The following is a 22,331-nucleotide window of genomic DNA, read 5'->3' as shown; positions in this document are numbered from 1 at the left end:
ATATTATACAAAATTTATATTTAAAGTATGCTGTTTGGTGTACCGATTTTACAATGCTGTATTATAACAGACTGATGAAAAACAACAGAAAGCAGAAACCCTTAATACCATCAACTCCATACATCTACATGAAAGAAATATGCATGGAATAAACTGGAAGCGAAGATTCCTGCTATGGGGTACAAAAAACTCATTTCAAGGTGGATTTTGTCATGCTGCATCACAGCGAGTGAAGAGATGCACTTGGCTGTTATTCTGTATTTGTTGTAATTCAGGCATGAAAGTGTGTGTATTCATGATAGACGTATTCATTCACACCCACAGATCTGTTTTCCAGAGGGGTTGTCTGTCATCATATTAACTGCCAAAAGGTCTGTTCCACCCAGTTAACCTGCAGGTGATTGACAGAAATGAGGATGATAGCTGTTCCTTCAAAAAGTTAATTAAAAAGGTAGAAAATAAAAAAGAAACCACATCAAAATAATTTGAAATGTGTTTAAACATTTCCTTATTCATCATACCAAAATGTATGAATAAGGGGAAAATGTCCAATTATATTGCAAAATAAACCTAGAAAGGGTCATCGAGAGCTAATAAATTAATCCTACATTTAACTTAAATAAGATTAAATAAGACCGCAGAGTGATACGTGAAACTAGCAAACGATTTGACCACCAAATGCAGCGACTGACCAATCAGAATCAAGAGAGCCATGTAGTAAGTTTTATAAAAGCAATAAAAGAAAGAAAAACAATGATTTTAGCCATTGCAGAAAACCAATTTACAAAAATGAGGTAAAATCTCTGCAAAGTGCAACCTCTCATGACTTATTGCTTTTATAAAATGCAGAAACAGGTCTGTATGTAATATACTTAAAAATACAAAAAAAAAACAAAATTATTACATTACTTAAGTTGCTTTTTACAATACATCTAATATTGCTGATACTGTCTGTAAGCTCAGTATGAGGACATATACTGCTTTGACACCTTCAGCTCAATGAAAGTACGCACTCACGCTGCCAATACCTCAGGACAAACTACTACCAACACTTTCAGGCATTTTTGGCTGCTCTCTTGCATTCTGTCTCACTCCGCTCCTCCCATGCCCACCCTCTATGTTTTGCAGCCCCAAACCCCAGGGAGCATTGCTTAAGGTGTTCAATTTACCACAGACAGATAGAGACTCTGTTGTTCTGATTGCATTACCATATTCCGTTCCTACTGGGGCAGTGAGTGAAAGGGGACAGGAAAAGACACAAAAAAGAAACAGAGATAAAATGAGTGAGAACGAGAGAGATAGGGAGAAATATAGGGAAGGAGAGCAAGAGAAGGTGAGTATTCAGATTTATATCATCAAAGCCGGAACTAATCAAGCCGTTTGTGCCAGCCTGGGGAGAAAGGTATTTTAATAATGTAAATTATGTGAAAAATAATGCGGTTTTCGAACCACCAAGCATGAGAGCATGTTCTAGTACACCCCCAAAACAAAATCAAGACTTTGTAAAAGAGCATAATAGGACCCCTTTAAATAAAAAGCGCCCATCCATAAAAAAAAAATGTCTCACACGGCTCCGGGGGGTGAACAAAGGCCTCCTGTAGCAAATCGATGCGTTTTTGTACGAAAAATATCCATATTCAAAACGTAATAATCACTTTAATGTAGCTTGCGCCAACAGTCCTACACGGAAGCAGCTCCAGGCTGATGACGTATGAGGTCAGCTTTGCGCATGAATGAGGCCCAATGTATCCATCAGGATATAAGTTCTTCGATTTTTACACCGCTATGAGCAGCTTGATTTGTAAATATGAAGGTGCTGGAACGCAAAGGGCATAGCTACTGTATAGGTCCCAGAACGTGCATAGAACATGTGTACAGTATATATATTATGCTGATGTTGTGTTTGATGACTAGACAGACTTACACGTTGGTGGTGAAGATGCCATAGATGAGATCCTGTTCGGGCAGGTAGAAGGTGCTCTGTAGTTCATTGTAGTAGAAGGGGATCTCTCCCGACCGTGAGCAGTTGAGTCGGGCCTTTGTGAAGGTGGTCCACGTGTCTTCCAGCAAGAAGCGGCCCCCTATGTCGTTCTTACACACCCGCGCCACCCGAGAGTACACTGTCTTACCGCAGTCGTGTTCCACTGCGTTTTCCCTCAAAAAGAAGAAGGTGAAAAGACCCACGTCGTAAGCTGAGATGAAGTGAGGCTCTAAAGGAGAAGGAAAAAAAGCGTGGCTAAACACCTTACAGGCACAAGAAGTATTTCAAATGGGTACGTCTATAGCAGGACTCTCAGTAATGCAGCATAAAGTGGTTTAAACGCCAAAACAACGACTTTACTTCCATAGCAAACTGGCCTGAATCCCTGTTTCACTCTTTCTTAATATCCGCTTATGCCTGCCTAGGACTGGAGCAGAAATCTGTGTGCATTTGACATGCAAAAATTATTCGGAATATAAAAAGTTGTCCCGTTGGTCCAGGTGGCACTGGTCTGGATTGCATTAGTCAGAGTTAATATCGCACACTCTAAATAATGTCTTACCCCCAAGGCCTGTTTATTCCCCAGCCCATCCAGTAATGCATGCCACAGATATTCACCTGTAAATAGGCATGACTAAAATCACTGCTGGGGCCATCGCAGCAGTTTACGAGAATGAGATTACTGTTACGCTGTGAAGCCCAGGAGAGGCATCAATAGCCATAACTGCTTTTGATTCAATTTTAAACACAATAAATACCAAATCTCAGAGGACACAGACTCAGAAACAGCCCAGAGAAGCATTTGCATACGATACTGCAAACAATACTGCTCTATCTGCAAAAACTAACTGCAACAGAATTACATGGTCAAAACTGGACTGGAACTTTGTGCACTGTACCATGTGTTGGTCCAAAAATCACTATAAGACAACATCAGCGTAGCCCATATGAATTTGTGCTATATTCAGTGCTTTCATCTGAAACCAGAGAAAAGCTTTTTAGTGAGAAACAGGCAGAACAGTATTTGTTCTTCACTGACAAACAGGGTGCGAACTACGGGGGAGCTAGGGGGAGCTCGGCTCCCCTTAATAAGACATGGGCTCCCCTGAAATGGGATTTGTGAAATTTTGGGGGGTCTCAAAAAATATTGACAATGTGTTATTTTGACGTGCAATTTCAGTTTTGTGTAATGTGATCATCGTGGATTATTATGTGTAAAATTGCAAAAATATCATTCATTCATGCATGACGGCGATTTAAACCTAATTCACTTCAATAAAGATAACTATACGTGCTATTCTTGTCATGAGCATCAAGGTGTGGGGGCGCTGCGGTGCAAATTCCACTCATGTTTAGTACATGTTAACTCAAAGATTCGTAGAAAAAATATAAACCCTGGACTCTGTAGTCGATTCTGTGTTAAGGTAAGGCATGTTATTCCCAATTATGTGTTGTGGTGGGCTCCCCCAAAGTCCACGGTATAGTTCGAACACTGCTGACAAAAAAAACAAAATTATACTTTATTTCAGGCTCATATCATGCTTTTTGGTGGGCAATGTAAATACTCTGGTATATAAATTTGTACCATGGTATATATAAAATATAATGGTATTAATGCTTGATCCAATCACTGTACCATGGTGAGTAAATGAAGAAAATTAATTTGGGTTACTAATAAAAGTACCATGGCATTACCATGTTTTTTTTCTCTCTCCCCGTATCATGGTAAAGACAGGGTTTAGACGTACTAAGGCAGTATCATGGTTTTTAGACACATATTTAAAGTACATTGAAGCACCATGTAAATACAGTGGTATATGAACGTGCACCAATTTACACTACTGTGTAAGTTTGGGGTCAACAAAAGTTTAAAACAATTTTATTTTATTTTTATTTTATTTTATTTTAAAGGAATTCATATTAAAGTGCCATAAAGACTTTTAATTATTTTAATAATTATTATTTAAAATATTTAAAAATAAATGCTGTTTCTTTGAATTTTATATTCACCAAAGAATTCTGAAAAGAGTATCACAGTTTCCACAAAATAATAAGCAGCACAACTGTTTTCAACACTGATAAGAAGAAATGTTTCTTGAGCGCCAAATCAGCATATTAAAATGACTATTACCGTTTTACTGTATAATCAATAAAATAAATGCAGCCTTAGACAGTATAACATTACATACTGACACCAAACTTTTGAACAGCACTGTATATAATACCATGGTATTAACATCCGATTCCATCCCTGTATTTTAAACGTGAATAAATGATGACTGATGATGAATTTTCACTAAAAAGTATTATGGCCTTATTATATTTTGGATATGGAATCATGCTAATGGCACATCACATCTTATGCTTATTTGGTTGGCCTTTTAAGTATCTGGTACCAGGAAAAAAACACTAGTACATTCATATTTATCAGAGAATACAGTACAGAAGTTATATGTCAACACCTCACTGTACCATGGTACATTTTGTAAGCAGTGAACCTTAAAAAAAGATCCAATTCTCTCTCCAGAAGCATTAACAGAGGATTGTTGTGAACAAACATTTCTTCTGCTTTCAGTTTCAATGAGACATCATAACTACACTTCCACACAGATCAAGGTGAAGAAAGTGGTCAGAGAGGCACAGTGAATACCAATACAGATCCATTCAACATTAGAACAATTACTTGCCAGTGACTGCAGGAATTCATCAGGTTTTTTGCGAAGCTAAAAACAGGCAGGGTGTGAGTGTGCTGATTTGTGAGGGACTGAACATGACAAACGGTATTTTCCTTCTTCCATGCTGAACGTAAATACTGCCTCATTTCCACACCGCCACTCCATCAGGGGTCCCTGTATGTGTGTGTGTTTATCTGCGAGCCACAGTCAGGGGAAAACACTAAGCTGGAAAGTGAATTACGAGTCCCAATAAGCACCAGAGGAGAGAGGCATGTGCTAATAGCCACGCTGCAGGCGATGATGATATTTCTCATTGAATCAGAGCTGTGCTAAAACAATATCACATCTCACTTCGGGTACGACCCCACATGGGCTCAGTGTTAAAAAAAAAAAAATTCAGTCAGCACCTGGCACGAACGATATAATAACAGTCCGGTTGGATTCGATTGTAGACCCTTGAGGTTCATGCCTTCTTCACTGACCCCCAGTTGAGAAATACGTTTTTAATTCACACTTCATCTCTATCGAGTCCACATCCCGCTAACACACATGATTAAAAAGGTTATTGGTTTTACTTTGGCTAAACTGGAAAAAGCTATTTTTCAAGACAAATGGTGTTCAGTTGTGCAACTATTAGCAAACCACTCGATAATGCTACTACCCATTAGCCAAATAGCTACTTTAGCTACAAATAGAGCTTTTTTTTTGCTGACTCACAATTCATGCTTTACTTTCATGTTTTAGTTCGGCTAAACTGAAAAAAAGCATATTTGAAGAGAAATGTTATTCAGTTGTGCAACTATTAGCAAACCACTCGATAATGCTACTACCCATTAGCCAAATAGCTACTTTAGCTACAAATAGAGCTTTTTTTTTTGCTGGCTCACAATTCATGCTTTACTTTCATGTTTTAGTTCGGCTAAACTGAAAAACAGCATATTTGAAGAGAAATGTTATTCAGTTGTGCAACTATTAGCAAACCACTCGATAATGTTACTACTCATTAGCCAAATAGCTACTTTAGCTACAAATAGAGCTTTTTTTTTGCTGCTGACTCACAATTCATGTTTTACTTTCATGTTTTAGTTTGGCTAAACTGTAAAAAGGCATATTTGAAGAGAAATGTTAGTTGCGCAACTATTAGCAAACCACTCAATAATGTTGCTATCCATTACCCAAAAACCTACTTTAGCTACAAATAGTGCTTTTTCATGATTCAACTTATTCACAGTGGATAAAAGTATTTTTTTCATGTTGAACATTCTCTTTCACTTTGAATGATGTCATAATATGGAAGTAAAATAGCAATTCAGACTAACTTTAAGCTTTCTTGTGCTGATTTTATTTAAATAAGTCAATATATGTGTTGCCGCAGGTAAATGCGTAAGCTTCAATAATCTTGCTTCCCTCTTTTTGTCTTTCACTCTCCTCAAGTGTGAACCTACAGTGGAACTACAGGCCGACTGAGTGACGTGAAGCGTTGCAGCTGCAATTTCACCCTCTCTCGGTCATGAGGAATAATTACACTGCTGGATGCCTGAACGTTCATCTCCTCCGCCCAATCCTAACTCTCCAAACCTTGTCTATGTCCTTCTCCTTTCACCTCAGCTACCCTCTGACATCTCCTCGGTGGAGCCTCACTGTATGACTTACAGCTCTGGCATCAGAACTTTCTGCTTATTCCATTTTGACTGGCATTGGATGCATTTTCTAAGGGAAAAGGCACAGTGTCGGCAGCTGGGAGATTATTGACACCTTTTGACTTTGTGCAGGAAGTGTGCTGAGTTTCGTTTGTCTCTATCTTTGACTGGTTCCTCCCTTGACAGGCCAGGGCTGCTCTAAAAAACTGCCTTCGACACAAAAGATACAATTGTGAGAGTGCAGCTTTGCTTTTCTCACTTTTTGCTAGGTATCATATAGGAACTTGTCATACTGTATGCACTTACAGTGGGTCAAACATGGAACAGGGTTATTTTAGTTAACTAAAACCATAAAAAACATGTAGTTACATGAAATAAAAAACGTTAATTGAAAAGGCAAAAATAAATAAATAAATAAATTACTTCAACGTTGCCATAAAATAAATACTTTATAGACATATTTGAATTGTATCACTGATATACTATTATAGTTTTTAATATTAATATTTTAACATTTAGTTTTTATTTTTATAATTTCAGTTTTCATCTTAATTTTAGTTAACGTGTTAGCAATTTAGCGGTGTATTTGTCATTTTATTAGTTCTTTTTTTAATAGGTCTATACAGTTCTTAATTCATTTTTATTTTTATTTTAGTACTTACTTCATGTTAAACTAAAAGAAAATGAGAAATTATGCTTCGGCAAGTGGCTACAATTAAAATAAGTTTATTTATTTATTTATTTTTTATTTCAGTTAACGTTAATTTTATTTCAAGTAACTATTTTTTTATGGCTTTAGTTTTAGTCGATAATAACACTGGTCAGATGTTTCTCCTAAAGTTTGTGTAAAATATACAAATGAGACGATACAGTAAGAGTATACAGAGACTATGCAGATAAACAATACACACAAATAACAGAGCTGAGATCATCTGATGAGAAATGTTTGATGAGACAAGTTTGAGATAAGAGACTTTGTGAATTTTTTTTTTTTTAGATCTATACAAGGAGATTATTGTGGGGTTTTCATTAAGAAAACATTTTATAAGCAGGAGACTTAACTTCCATTAAACTTCCATTTAATCATGTTGTCTAGGGGAAACAACTTTTCTTTCCTATGGGGAGTGCTATTAGCATACACAAAATTAAATAAAGTCTCATCAACAATTTTCTTTTGAAGAACAACATTCAGCAATTTGGCTGCATATTAGCAGGACAGAAAAAAAGGAAGGGCATCAAGAGAAATGTCAAAAGTTTTCAGACGATCCCTGGAATATGAGACTATCAGACATGAGATGATGAGATTAATGTACCATTAAGCCATTTGGAGTTGTACTGGGCGGTCCGCAGAGGCGGCATTCCTCCTAGGCTGCGGTAGATGACAGGGTCCCGGCCGGAGAAATCGATGACCGTGGCGGCGTACAGCTCTCCGCTTTCGGTCACCACAGCCGTCGAATTATGACGTGGGTCATAGGGGCAGCGGGCCACTCCGTTCACCCTCTCCAACACTCTGCTCATGTTCCCTGCCTGAGAGGAGGATACGGTATGGATTACACACACACTTTGATAAAAGCTCCAGTTTAGGCAGCTCATTTAACTGATAGATGCTTACCTCTCTGGTGATGCAAAGGGGCTGGAAGGCATTGGTACCGCAGGTGATCACCTCTGTCTTGTTGACAAGCAACACCCGGATGTAGTTTTGACACTCCACCTGCAGGAGCAGATGCACTTGACAGCATGACAATAGCAGTAGCATGTTCAAAATACTATGGTACTGCATACAGTTTAAAATGTATGCAAACAGCAGTATGCTACATTGCTGTGACAGAAATTCACTGCGTTCCATGTTTAAGTCATGTTTAATTTTGCGAATGTCTTCTGTGAAATGAACTTTTTACAGCCCCATCAAATATTAAGGTGAGAAAGATTTCAAGAAAAAAAAAAAAGTTTCAGCAGACATTGGTTCATGCATCACAGTGGAAATAGAAACTTCAACTTAAGCACATTGCATTGTGGGATTCAGTAAATCAAATCTGGCAAATCATCCGGTCATCCATACTACAGAAAAGGAAATCTGCATCAAAAAATCTTAAAGAAATGCTAATGGTATGTCTTTTTTCCAATTGGAAATAATACGGATTTGCTTTTTCTATCTTTAATAGGGTACTTTAATAATTATATATATATACATATATATATATATAATGTACACACATTCAAAAGCTTAGACTTGCAAAAAAGCTTGGAGTTTTGAAAAAAGTCTCTTATGCTCACCCAGGTTGCATTTTTTTAACCAACAATTACAGTAGGATTATGAAATATCAAGAAAATACAGTAATACAAAAATAATATTTCAGTTTAAAATAGCAGTTTTATACTTTATTTATAAATATACATTTACAAAGCTGATTTTTTCAGCCTCCAGAAACCATTCTAATATGCTTATTTGGTGCTCAAGAAACATTTCATACTATCAATGTTAAAAACATCTGTGCTGCTTAATATTTTTGTAGAGACCATGAAACCATTTTCATTATTCTTTGATGAAAAGAAAGTTCAAAATAACAGCATTTATTTAAAATAGACAGTTTTTTTTTATGTAAGTGTCTTTACTGTCACCTTTTATCAATTTAATGTGTCCTTGCAGAATCAAATTATTACTTTCTTTCAAAATATATTACTGACCCCAAACGCTACACTACATTACGAACAGTATTAAAAAAGAAAGGGAATTGTTGTAGTATTCTTGTCCAATCCTATTGGGACTGTTTTTTGGGTACAAAATTATTATACAAATTATTAACTTTCTTTTACAAATTATTAACATTAATTCCGAACACATACACAGTTTCCTGTGAGAGCACCTACGCTTCACCAAAGAGTGAGATTACCTCAGCTTTCATTTGTACTACTACAAACCAAAAATAATCCCGTCTAACACTGGATCAGCGAGTCACAGCATCAACCTTTTTGTGCAGCTGACTGTAAAAGTGACAGCATTTCGAAACAGGAAGGGATGTGATAAGCACCCAAACGCCACTGAGGCATAAAGCCACGTGCCTTAAATTAACAGCTAAGGGAACAGACTGTGATTTGTACTGTCTATTCAAGACTGCCACCATGTTGGTTTAATGTTCATCATTTACTGAAAAAGTGAGCAGCAGATCAGTCAAAGCAGAAGATGTGCATCATTCTGGGAAATAAGGGAATAATGCCACTCCTGTTGTTAATGACAATAATATGTTACATAGGGAAAAAGCCAAACTAGGTTTTAGTGTCGGTTAAAAGAACCTGTCTTTAGATCCATTCAAAAGAGCTAAGCATTTTCTGCCAATGCTTTAATCTGCTAGTGGATTTTTCATTTTGCCTTTCACATTCAGCGAATGATACGCTCAAGAAAGAAAATACTGACCTCTGGGCTTTAAAATACTGAATAAGTAAGCTCAACATATTGCCCTTCCACAAACCTCAACAATACCTGACCCCTCTGGCCAATGGGCTGTCAGCGTTTTAAAAGAAATGTGCCTATTCAACAGAGAACCTGGGGGTTTAAAGTTACCTCCGTCTTCCCTTTGCTTTGACAGGACCTCCTGGTGTCTTCGTCTGGGCCCCATTCCGTCGCCTAGGAAACCAAAATAAACCCCGAAAAAGTGACTTGCCATGATTCGCAGTTGCCCGGCAGCTGTTTGCAATAAAGCAGGAGCCAGGTTACACAACTGTTAATGATAATATTGCATTTAGCCAGATGCATCAAAAGACATTAACCTTATTGTGGTGTTTATTGTGTAAACAGCATGATAAGTGGGCCAGTGGCTTAAAAGGGTGAGGTAACTAGACAGTTGGAAGACCAGATGCAATTTGCATGTAAATACCATCCCCTAGTCTCATTCACGCACAGAGACCTCGTCGTCTTCTCTCTTTTTTTTTTCACCAGCGCAAGCCACTCCATTTTCCTCTGCCCAATTATGTCCCTTTAGAGCTGTGTGTCCAGCCAACAATAACAGAGGCAGCACTTAAAAACTGCAATCCTGCTGTCTTAAAGGGGTTCCGAAGATGAACGAAGGTCTTACGGGTTTGAAACGACATGAGGGTGAGTAATTAATGACAGAATTTTCATTTTGGGGTGAACTATCCCTTTAAGGTGAGCATGTGCACAATCAAACGCACCTTTCACTAATTATTCAGATATAAGCACAAAGCTACCACCTTTATCTCTCAGCTTGAGGTCCCATTGGTTTCAGATCTTGACTGAAACTCTAAATATAGTCCATTTGTTTGTATGGCCCACTAAGGTTCAAAGGAAATATTAGAAACATAAGAAACCGTTCAATGTGCAAAAGGAGATAAAGCTGATGGTAATTGGTTTAGTGTATTAATAGCGCAATTTCCTCTTACATGACCTGTCATGCTGTGGCTCAAGTGAGCTCTGACTGATGGGACTGAATCATAATTATTGTGAACATTTGAACCTGGAGGAATATGGCAAAGCAAGAAGGAAGAGAAATAGACAACTTCATCAAATAATTTAATGAACAAGCTCCAGACACGAAGTTGGTGTGCTTAAGAGAAATTCGAGATATTCTTGGTTAATTTTTCCCCACATGCCAATTAAAAACAGCAAATATAGCCCATAATGTTGTATTTGGATTTGATGAAGTTGAGCATTTTCATGCAGATTGGATAAGTGAGACCAAGAATGACGGTGACGTCAAGACAGAATTAAGAGCGAAATGAAAAATCGATTAACTATTAAACCCAAAGTGAAATAACATTCGTCAGACTGAACGAAAAGGACATTTCGATAGGTGGCGCAATGTACCTTTCAGATTATATCTTATTGGTCGGTGAGTTGATGTAACTGGACAAAGAAAAATACATCAATCGACAAGACGAAAATTCAAAAAGACTTTGTCCTACACCACAGCTCTCAAATGTCATTTGTATTTCTAAATAGGATAAACACAAGAGCATTTAGTCATCCTTGACATTGACATGTTTTGATGCAACATGTGAATACGATTTGAGAACTATTGCAGAGGCCAATATTTTTTCATCATATTAGGAGCTCACCAGCAATCACTTGGTGGAAAAGAGTTCTTGCATCAAAACCTTTCAAACCTGAAGAAAGTCATAAGGGCTTGAAACTACATAAGGATGAGTAAATCATGGTAAAACTTCCATTTGTGGGTGAACTGACCAATTAATACTGAGAAACTGCCTGGATTTTTAATGGTTGCATGTATAGATTTAGCTACCTCCTTCTTGCCAGTCAAAGCAGTTAACAGCACCAAAGTTGTCAGGTACAACAATGCCACACAGATCTGGTGCTCTTTTGTTTGTGTTTGCATTCATGTGTGTTTCAGGACTGAGACATGTTTGTGATGGATGCCTAAGCGATGAGTCATCGTTCAGGTCATTAACATCTTGTCTGTGAGCCCCTGTTTTCTGGAAGAATCCGTCAGCTTAACCCTGACCTTAGCCATGGCAGTCCCTCTCTTCACACCACACTGGAACAATGCCAGCCCTCCAATGCTATTCCCAAAAAGCATTCTGAAGAGGCAGGCTGTGAAAAGCACACTGTATGCCATGTTTGGCGAAGGCTTGAATGTGAAGTTGGAAACCCTGGGCCAGAATCCACCAGGCTGGGGTGGATGGAGAAGGGAGAGCTTTTCACTGGTGGGAGGTTTGAACCTTTGAATGACAAATTACTTTGGACAAGCGTTATGCCAAAGAGGATGAGGTAATATATAGATTAAAAGCATGCAGAGGTAATGACGTAACTGTTTGTTCATTAAGCCTGGGTTTTCAACCTTTTTTTGTCTTATACCCCCATAACCCATCAGTACGGTTCAAGTACCCTGTCATAAACGCTAGCAAAAAATGTGGTCTTACACTGGATTTCGTGTAGCTTTACTGGTAAAATAAAATAAAATAAAAATGGTTATTATTAAAATGGTTATTATTATTTTTGTTCTTTATTACTACTACTACTACTACTACTACTAATAATAATACATTTCAATCTTTTTCAAAAAAAATTCTTATACTGGATTTAATTAAGCATTATCAGTAACATAAAATAAAATAAAAAATGAAGGTTTAATAATAATAATAATAATAATTTATCTTTATAATATTATTACTACTACATTTTTTAAATCTTTTTCTTATACTACACTTAATTTAGCATTATCAATAAAATAAATAAATAAAATAATGTTTATTATTATTATTATTATTAATCATTATTGCTATTCTTCTTGTTATTATTATTATTATTAGAATGATTTCAAAAACAAATAATAAAAAATAAATAAAAAATAGCTACAATGATTCACTTTTAAACTAAAAACTGAAAAATAGACTCACAGTAGCTTCCTCTTAAACTGAAGAGGTTTGATGAAAATAGAGACATATGCTAAGAAAGATAAATGACAGTTTCACATCCCTACAACAAATGATGCACCATAAAGTAGTCCAAAATGCTTTTTTTTCACTGGGAATAGCTGTAAAACTCCCTAAAGGGTATAAAAGACGTTGAAATCACAGATGAGCATCCGTTTCGCCTACAAAGCTGTCAAATGGAAAACACAGTGAGGCATGTGTGCAGTCTAATGTGGCTCTGCAATTGGATCTCGGTGGTCTAATGAGGCCACCGCACCGTGCATGTGCACTAGCTCAGAAATCACACTCGGCACCACTATTTGTGGCATAATTACTCAAACTTCATCTGTTCTAATAATGGTGGTGGCACCAAGCGCCCTGCCCCTGGCATCCTCATGAAATAGTATCGTGAATTTTTCATGGAGGGATAAAATAGTTGGGATTTATTTATACATAAATTAGTGAGGCACAGAAACAACGCCGGGATAGAAAATGCATTCCATTCACATCAAGTATTGAGAAAATGCTAATACGAGCACAAGATAGGGCAGGATGGTGGAGAATTACCCAGTTTGCAAGCTGTGTGCTTCCGTTGATAAGGCTATTGTCTCGCTGGCACATTACAAGTGTTATAACCAAAAAGCACATCATGGGACACTGCACCTGTCCTCAGTCCACCTTCAAGCACTTGTTACTCGTCATTAAGAAGACACCATTTATGTCCCACAATATGTTGACAAATTAATTTTAAAAAAATAATAATATTCCTAAAATATGTCTCAATCATACATGGTCATAAAACTGCATGCATAATATAACCTTTTTTTGTTAATGAATTATATAATATGAATAATTTAAACATACACAGCACAAGGGATCATTATAAACAAACTATAGCACATATTAAAGCAAAGGGAAAAAATCAAATACAGGTCTGGCTCAAGCTAAACTTTCCTGGCTAAAGTACAGGCTTCTGGACACTGATAGCACTCTTTGAAATTTCATGTAAATTTTGCATATGAATTTTCTTGCAGATACTGTTTTATATGTAATCCTTGCCTTCTGTTTTCCAACAACAGTCTCATATAGGAAGCTAAAGCACCATCTAAAGCATCTGCAAAGTAGAATAAAAAATAAAATAAAATAAATAAAATAAAAAGAAGAAAATAAAAAGAAGAAAAAAGAAACTAAGAAAGACCAAAGCCAGTGAGTCGCTTTGTCAAAAGTACTTTTACACATAATTTCTTAGGATATACAGACTGTGCAAAATTTTCCTTTCCTTGCAAAAAAGTCTTAATCATTATTGTTTTTAATTACATATAGATATAGAATCTGTATGAGATGTTTCATTTTTTGAAAAAAAAACAAAAACATTTCATTAAAATTAAATTAAGATACATTTACGTGTGATACTTGATATCAAAACAAGTTTTTTTTTACCCGCCTCGCAAACAATTGTTTTAAATAAATAAATAAATATTCTCTTCTAACACAATTTCACTTTTCTAGTAAATTTATTTTTTAAAATGTTTAGATATTTTACCAGAAAACAAGTCAAAAATACCAATGACTAATACTTGAAGTGCAGGACTTGAACACTACCTTCCCTCCAAAACTTTACTGGTTTGGGATGAAAACGTCATTTGCATACTCATTAAGGAGGCCTCTGATTAAAGTGTGATGGCTCCGCCCCCATCCAGCCGGCTGGAGCAGCGAGGCTATCCGTCTCATTGCGGATCTTCAAGGTCTGTGTGCTTCAATAGGCAAGCCGAGGCACCGCCCTGTTTTGTCCTTTAACAGAGTGCCCTATTCAAGCGGCCCCATCCCCATTTACCGCCGCCCTCAAAGATGTGACATGACTCTCAATACCTTCGCCTCATTGTCTAAGAACGCTGAACCTTACACAAGAGGGCGCAGATATGCTCTCTAGCATCTCCTCCTTCCCCCATGGCATTCCCTGAGCCGTCTCTCTCTCACTTCACATTCCAAAACCATATTCACCATCAGAAAAATAGAGGCAGTGTAGCATGGGGGTGAACACCCCGCTCCGGATGCCTCAATAAGGGAACTGCCTGGTTTTGTCTAGAGACGTGTGTGTGCCCAGGACATGCAAATAGCGAGCCCTTTGAAGGTTCACAGCTGTGCCGTCTGAACGCATTTACTTGGGGCTGGAAAAACAGGATGAGAAATGAAGCAACAGGTCAGTGTCTAATGCACAGCTCTAACAATGCGGTTGCACTACAACACCGGGATAAAAGCATCATCGCACGCACAGTAAAGGCGTATGTGTGGACGTGAGTGATGGCTTTAATTTAAGAAGGCCATTTTGAGCGAACCCAACTGCCTCAGCAAGTTACAAACCTCTCACGCAAAAGAGCAATGATGTGAGAGACTGAGGCACCACAACGCTGCAGTACTTTTCTGATCCAGGTTTGAGCGCACTTTTAAGCATAAATCACAATAAGTTTGGTTCAGTTTATTCTTAAAAGAAGAAAAATCTTTTGTTTTCCAAAAGGGAAAAATATTAATTATACATACTCTAAAAAAGTCATATTATCTAAATGTTTCATTTTACTGGAAAGCAAAAAAAAAAAAAATCTCATTAAGATGTTTAAATATTTGCCATCTGTTGTCCAATAATAGTCATATCTGAAGCTACAGCAACTTCTTCTTCTATCTGCTAAACATAAAAATAAATGATGAGTATAAAATTAAAGCAAAGCCTGAGAATTGCTTTCATTGTTTCATTTTACCCCATGTCAAATGTACTTGTGACACAAACTTGCATAGGATATAGAATATGTGTGTGTGGTGTGTGTGTGTGTGTGGGGGGTTATCTTTACATTTAAAAAAATAACATACATTTACTTTAGAAATGTACTTGAATAAAATACTTCTTTTCAGTAAATATCTTTAAAGTTTATTTTCTTAAAGTTTTAAGTCATATAATATTTTTTAAAGTTATATCTTATTATCTGTAAATTTATTTTTAAGATGTTTAAGAAGTCAAAAATACTGATTAATTAAAAAAAATCTGATTATTATTTTTTATTTTATTTATTTATTTATTTTTGTAGTATTGGACATTTGACAAAAATATCTTTAAAATGTAATAATAATAACACTTTTAGGAGTTAATAACAACGTAATTTTCTACTTCTACTTTTTATCAAAGGCAAACTGACAAATAAAATGACACATTAAAAAATATTTTTTGATCAAACATTTTTGCCAGTAATTTTGTTAACAAGACAAGCCATGAGTTTATGCTGCAATCATTTTTTCTATAAAAAGGCATTTCCCATTGGATTTCATTGTCTCCTTCCATTGTCTATATGTCACAAATTAGCCCACCAGTGGCAAAGACTGCATCAATAATTCAATCTGGGCAAATTGCTGAGGGAAATTAATCACGAGTAGGTAGGATGAAATCAGCCCAGATTCATCAAACTCTGAGGTCAGAGAGTTGAAATTTGCACCTTGGGCGACCGCTGAGTGATCACATCAAAAAGAAGACGCTTAGCGTTGCTTTTCCTTATTTTGATCTCCAGTCTGGAGCATCCTTTTCCTAAGGCCTCAGCCGTCCCACGAGAGCCGGAATATGAAAAATGTAGCACGCCACATAGCTGCTGCCGTGATCCTGCGAGCCTCTGGAAGATCATTAGAATAAATGAGAGCAGCAGCCACCATTGTGCTCATGCATTTCCATCTGTTGAGCCGGATGCTGTTTCATAATCACCGCAGAGTATTTGTGAACACTGAACATATTTTTCTAACCAAAACAACACCAGAGCAGAATCTAAACAGCTCTTGTTCCCAGCTGCTATTTGCTCACGTCGGGTACTTCCTGTTTTATTGGTTACAGCTGAAGGGGGCAGTCACCTCTTGACCACAGGGGTCGCCGTCCAAAGCAGCTGTAACAATGTCTACTGAATGCATTCGGCACACAGCGCTCTCACGCTGTTGTCTGTTGACAGAGAGCAGAGACCTCTGTCTTGTCAATGCAGAGACTGACGTCTCGGATGTTTGAATTTTGGATATAGACCGACCAGTGTACCTTTCAGAGCAAATGTGTGGGAATTCTGTGAGTAGAGTGAAGTATTATTGACCTCTGGTTCAGGCTATTGTACAAACACAGAGAGGATGGGAAAGATGGGGAGAATTTATGATCAGCCACACTTTCATATGTCTTGTCCAATGGAGTCCAATGCTGTTTCGGTCATTGTATTGAGAGAAAAAGAAATAAACTGATGTCAGTTGGCTTCATCATTTGGAGGAAAGCATCTGATTGGGTTCTTCATGGTGCTTTGTGCTCTGAAATGGGTCAGGACCTTCAAAAGATTCCTCATTCTTTACACAGCCTTTACAGATCTTGATAGCCTCATGAAAACATTGTGAAATAGCAATAGAAAAAAAATCGGACATGACTATTTCGAGGAAATTCTTAAGGTGGTACACTGTAGAGCCGCACAATGAAAGGTTAATCTTAAATTCTCTTATCTTGGCCATGTGAAATGCTCTGAAATTACACCAGAAGGAAGGCTGTGACAGCTGTACTAATCTCTCAGTTTATGTTTACCTGTATTGCTTTTCATTTATTTATTCTACGCTGAGCACTGATTTATTACCAAAATCCCTCATACATTTTCAGAGGCTAAATGAAAGATGTCCAACTGCATGCAGACAATCTGCTAAAACATGTCTGCCATGACATTTTAGACAATTTTATAAAAGAAATGCTAAAGCAAATGTCACAGAAAGATTTTTTTTTATTTTCTCGAAAAGTTTCTTATGCTCACCAAAGCTGCCTTTATTTGATCAAATATAAAGTAAAATAGCAATATTGTGAAATATTTTTACAATTTAAAATAATTGGTTTCTATTTTAATATATTTTAAAATGTAATTTATTCCTGTGATGACAAAGCTGAATCAGAAATTCAGCTGAATTCAGAAATCATTCTAATATGCTGATTTTGTGCCCAAGGAATATTTCTTGCTATTAAACTGTATGAAACAGTTGTTCTGCTTAATATGGAAACTGAAAAATTTTACTCCAGGATTAACTGAGTTGAAAGTTTAAAAGAAAGGCATTTATTTTATTTTACTTTACTTTACTTTATTTTGACATTATAAAAGTCTTTACTGTCACTTTAAAAAAAAAATCAATTTAATGCATCCCTGCTAAATAAAAGTATTAATTTCTTTTTTTTTTTTAAAAGAGCCCAAACATTTGGACGGCAGTGTAACTAGCTTCTAACACATGACAAATGACAACTTAGAAAAACTAGCTGCTAGTCATCCTAATTCAACTGTGTCAGATACAAAAAAAGCAATCCATCAAGCACATCCACACAATTCACTTGGGTCCATACATGAACTTGGACCTGAAAACTATGAACCGAATCAGACTGAGCAGTGACTGGAATCCTCAGTGGCATTAAATTCTTATCCTTTAGTGTACTTTATGTACTTGCATGACATAAAAACAAAAATCAACAAAGACAGAAGGGGGAGTTGTGACAGAGATTCCACTGAGAGATGGAGGGAGGATGCTGTTATGAGTATGTGGTTGCATGCAAGCGAATCCATTGGATAAAGAAGAGGGATGATGGAGACTTGAGATTCCACAAACTTATTCATGCATGACCCATCTGTTTACATTCCAGTCCTGTCGAACTGTGGGCTTTATCTCATTCCTGACTCCTTAGTAAAGAGAACGCTCCTCTCCCATAGCTCTTCATCCCCATTCATAACATCACATCACTCTTCAGTGACCCTGAGGTCAAGCTTCTGGTCTGGTTCCATCTCCAGAGGTTCTGAGCCTCTTATGTGTCAGATCTAAGCTTCTCTACATTCTGAGACCCTTCGGTATACCAGTCAAGATGTTTGGACATAGCAATTTGTTCTTTATTTTTATTATTTCCCAAATGTTAAAGGAACAGTAAAAGCATCAAGACAATAAAATTACACAACTGTTAGTATAGGAATTATGCATTGCTAAAAATTATACAAAAATTAAAACTTATGTTTTAGTTTGGTCAAAGTAGCTTAACATACTCTGGCCGTTCCCTCAACCAAATTTATAAGGGTGCATCCTGGTGCATGTGTGCCAAATGCATGAAAGAAAATAAAATAAAACTGTGCCTTTCTGCAAAAAATACAATGTACATAAATCCAATTTATATTTGTCTACAAAACATATCAAGAATGTAAGCATAGGGCTTTGGATCAAAGATCATTATAAACTCATTCAAGTGTGTACAAACTTCTGTCTGGTAGCGTAAATCCTGGGAAAATCATGCCCTAATATATCTGGCGAACTACATCTACATCTTTGCGAATGGAGAAATTATTCCACCTCATTTTGCAAAAAGCATTTAGATGATGGCTGAACTTTTGTTTTTCGGAACAGCATGGTGCATGAACATCTATTTTCACATTAGATACAGCCATAATGTAAATTAATAGCCATGAGCACATAAATAGAATAATGCAGGCTCTAAGAATGAACTGTCATTATCTTATTTCTGCTGAGCAATTGCATTAGTCAGATACGACAGATTCAATAATGTCTATGGAGGCTGTGACTGACTATATTCTGTAGCCTCAACTGTGAGAGAGGAAGTTCATCCCACATTGTAAACTGATCTGTGCAAATCTGGTGCATTTGTGCAAATGCGTACCAAAGGGACGGGATCAAAAGCCGAGAAGGAAAGAGAAGCTGACAGAAGCTGTGTTCTGAGTTTCCTCTCTATTGCTCATGTAATAGAACTTACTTACAGCATGAAGGAGTCTCAGGGAGGCACGGAAGGAGCGCAGTATGTGGGTGGGTCTCAGTCTCAGTACCTTGAGCTCCCCCATTGTGCCAACATAGTGACGCCAACATCATCAGATGTTCCTGATCCCATGAGACGGCTGGTCCCCCATGAGGCGGAAGCAGTGGAATCCTGCTGCCTCATGCATCCGTTTAGATCTTGGGAAACAGCAGCAGCAACACAGTGTGCACAGACAGCATGCACTGATCTCACCGAAAAAGAAAAACACTGTCTCAGGATAGACAGGTTTGGGATCCTGGGAAAAGTCTAATGCTTTGACAATGGTGGTAGTTACAAAAAACATGGTGTAGATAAATGATCTTCATTTATAAATAATTTCTGTGCACCCTGGGTTGATTCATAATGCAGTTGTTGAAAATCAAATTGCTGATGTTCAAAGTGCCTAGTTACAATACCAGTCAAATGGTTTCCGAATTCAAATTTCAGAATCGAAATGGAAGTATAGTATGAGAGTTAAAGAATTTTTTTTTCCAATTTAACTATATGGTCCAAAAATATCTATAAAAAATTAAATAATATTTTTCTATATAAATAAACCTAATTAAAAAATATAAATACATTTAAGAATTTTAAATAATAATAAAAAATACAATAAAATAAAATACATAATAAATAAATGTAAGAATTTTAAATAATAATAACCATAAAATACATAATACATAAAACACACAATAATATAATAATATTTGTAATATTTTATTTATATATTTTATATGTACATACATACTACAGACCAAAATTTTGTTATTAGTTTGTTAAGGTTTTTTTTAAATGTTTTTGAAAGAAGTATCTTATGCTCACCAAGGCTGCATTTATTTGATCAAAATTCTGTAAATATACAGTAATATTGTGAAATATTATTACAATACCAGTTTCAACACTATTAATAATAAATGCTAGCACAAATAAATAATAAAAAATAAAAAATAAAAAAGCACCAAGTTAGGACATTACAATGATTTCTGAAGGATCATGTCACACTGTGTAATGACTGCTGAAAAATTAGCTTTTTCATCACAGGAATAAATCATATTTTAAAATATATCAAAATAGAAGAGTTTTTTTATTGTAATAATATTTCAGAATACTGTTGTACTTTATTTTTGATCAAATAAATGCATGAATAAATCCCTGGTGAGCATTTTTGACTGGTAGTATATATCTACATATGTATATATGTTTTATATGCATGCATTTATATATGTCTATGACCTGTATAATTCCAAGAACTACAGTAATTTTTTTCAAGCATTTAAAAATCACTTAAGAAACAAAGCTTTAGGCAAGTGTGTCCAGTTTTTGACTAGTAGCGTACGTTATACCAGGCCATGGCAAATTTCCCTTATTCATAGTTTCACGGAAATGAGGAAAGCAGGTGCATACCCATGGGTCAGCGCAGTGAATAATTCAAAGGGTAAGAATCAGCTTTTTTCACCCCAGCCTGGGTAAAGTTAAAAAGGCTCGCCTGAGCTGTTGCTCTCCCCTGCCAACGGCTGCGTGTTTGGCACCAAGACATACATTTCTGAGATGAGCTGGCTTTCTGTCAGCCCCATTACACTCCTGGCAGAAAGATGCAGGATAGCTCTAATGGTGTGGGGAGAAGGACAAAAGGAGACTGAGAGAGGTGGCACGCAGGTGGAAGTGTGGACAAAAGTACAGCGAGCAGGATGAAAAGATGAAGAACGTGTGAATGTGATAGCAATGAATGAATAAGAGAGGATACTATACAGACATCAATGTGCTCCGTAACAATGGCTTATTATAAGAATAAAATGAAAGCATATAACAGAATCTCTAGCTACAAGATGTGATATATGGTGCTAAAATACTAGTTGGTTACTGCAGTTTTTGTTACTAATTTATAATCATAGAAAATTTCTATAAAGGATTTAAAAGCCCAAGAGAAATCTATTTAATTATTTAATTTTTATTATTTTTTATTAGATAATAACAATAAAAAATTAAATTAACACAAAAAAATTAATATCGCCATTATATCACCATTCAAATGTTTGGGGTTGAAAATATTTTTGTAATGTTTTTGAAAGACATCTCTCTCTAGACAGCTCTTCAAGGCTGCATTTATTTGGTCAAAAATACAGTAAAATAGTAATATTGTGAAATATTATTACAATTTAAAACTGTTTTCTATTTTAATATATTTTCAAATGCAATTTATTCCTGTGATGGCAAATCTGAATTTGTAGCAGCCATTACTCTAGTTTTTTTTTTTGCAAGATCCTTTGATTAATAGAAAGTTCAAAAGACCAGCACTTTGTTTTTATGTAACAATGTAAAAGTCTTCACTGTCATTTTTGATCAATTTAAAGTGTCTTTGCTGAATAAAAGTGACTGACCCTACTGACCCTAAACTTTTGAACAGTAGTGTAAACTAAAAGTTTTTCATCAATGTTATTAAGAACAAGAACTCAATTTAGTCTCAGGAGATATGAAAGGGAAACCTCTGTAATTTTGTTTGATTTTCCATTTCATGGCATTTGTCACAATTCACTCGGGGAGCAGCGAGGAGTACTTGAATAACACAGTCTTTAATAATCCACAGGAAAACCGAGAACAAAGAGGACATTCAACAAGTAGACCCGACAAACAAGAACTGAAAGGACTAGGGCTTTTAAAGGCAGGATAATTGGGGAGGAACGAGACACACCTGGAATCAAATTAACACAATCAACATGAGGAAGAAACTGGGTCACAGGGGCAAAAACACACACAGAATAGTCCATAATCCTGACAGGAACGTTATCGTTGTGATCACTTTTAAAAAGTTTTTTTTTTCCAGCTGATGAACTATA

General features: G+C 36.3%; 1 protein-coding gene across 1 annotated transcript in view; it reads right to left on the bottom strand.

Annotated features, from left to right (window-relative positions):
• Window positions 1-22,331, bottom strand: part of LOC107722872 (semaphorin-5B) — a 142,856-nt gene that overhangs the window by 38,657 nt on the left and 81,868 nt on the right. The window contains exons 6-9 of the mRNA XM_016531366.1: window positions 9,856-9,918; window positions 7,909-8,007; window positions 7,610-7,823; window positions 1,925-2,210 (exon numbers count right to left, since the gene is read on the bottom strand). Coding sequence (XP_016386852.1) covers window positions 1,925-2,210; window positions 7,610-7,823; window positions 7,909-8,007; window positions 9,856-9,918 — 662 coding nt within the window. The remainder of the gene's footprint in view (window positions 1-1,924; window positions 2,211-7,609; window positions 7,824-7,908; window positions 8,008-9,855; window positions 9,919-22,331) is intronic.

This window comes from Sinocyclocheilus rhinocerous, unplaced genomic scaffold (genome assembly GCF_001515625.1).
Source record: "Sinocyclocheilus rhinocerous isolate Xijiao unplaced genomic scaffold, SAMN03320098_v1.1 scaffold2529, whole genome shotgun sequence".
Taxonomy (NCBI): Eukaryota; Metazoa; Chordata; class Actinopteri; order Cypriniformes; family Cyprinidae; genus Sinocyclocheilus; species Sinocyclocheilus rhinocerous.
This window is presented reverse-complemented; position numbering and strand designations above follow the sequence as displayed.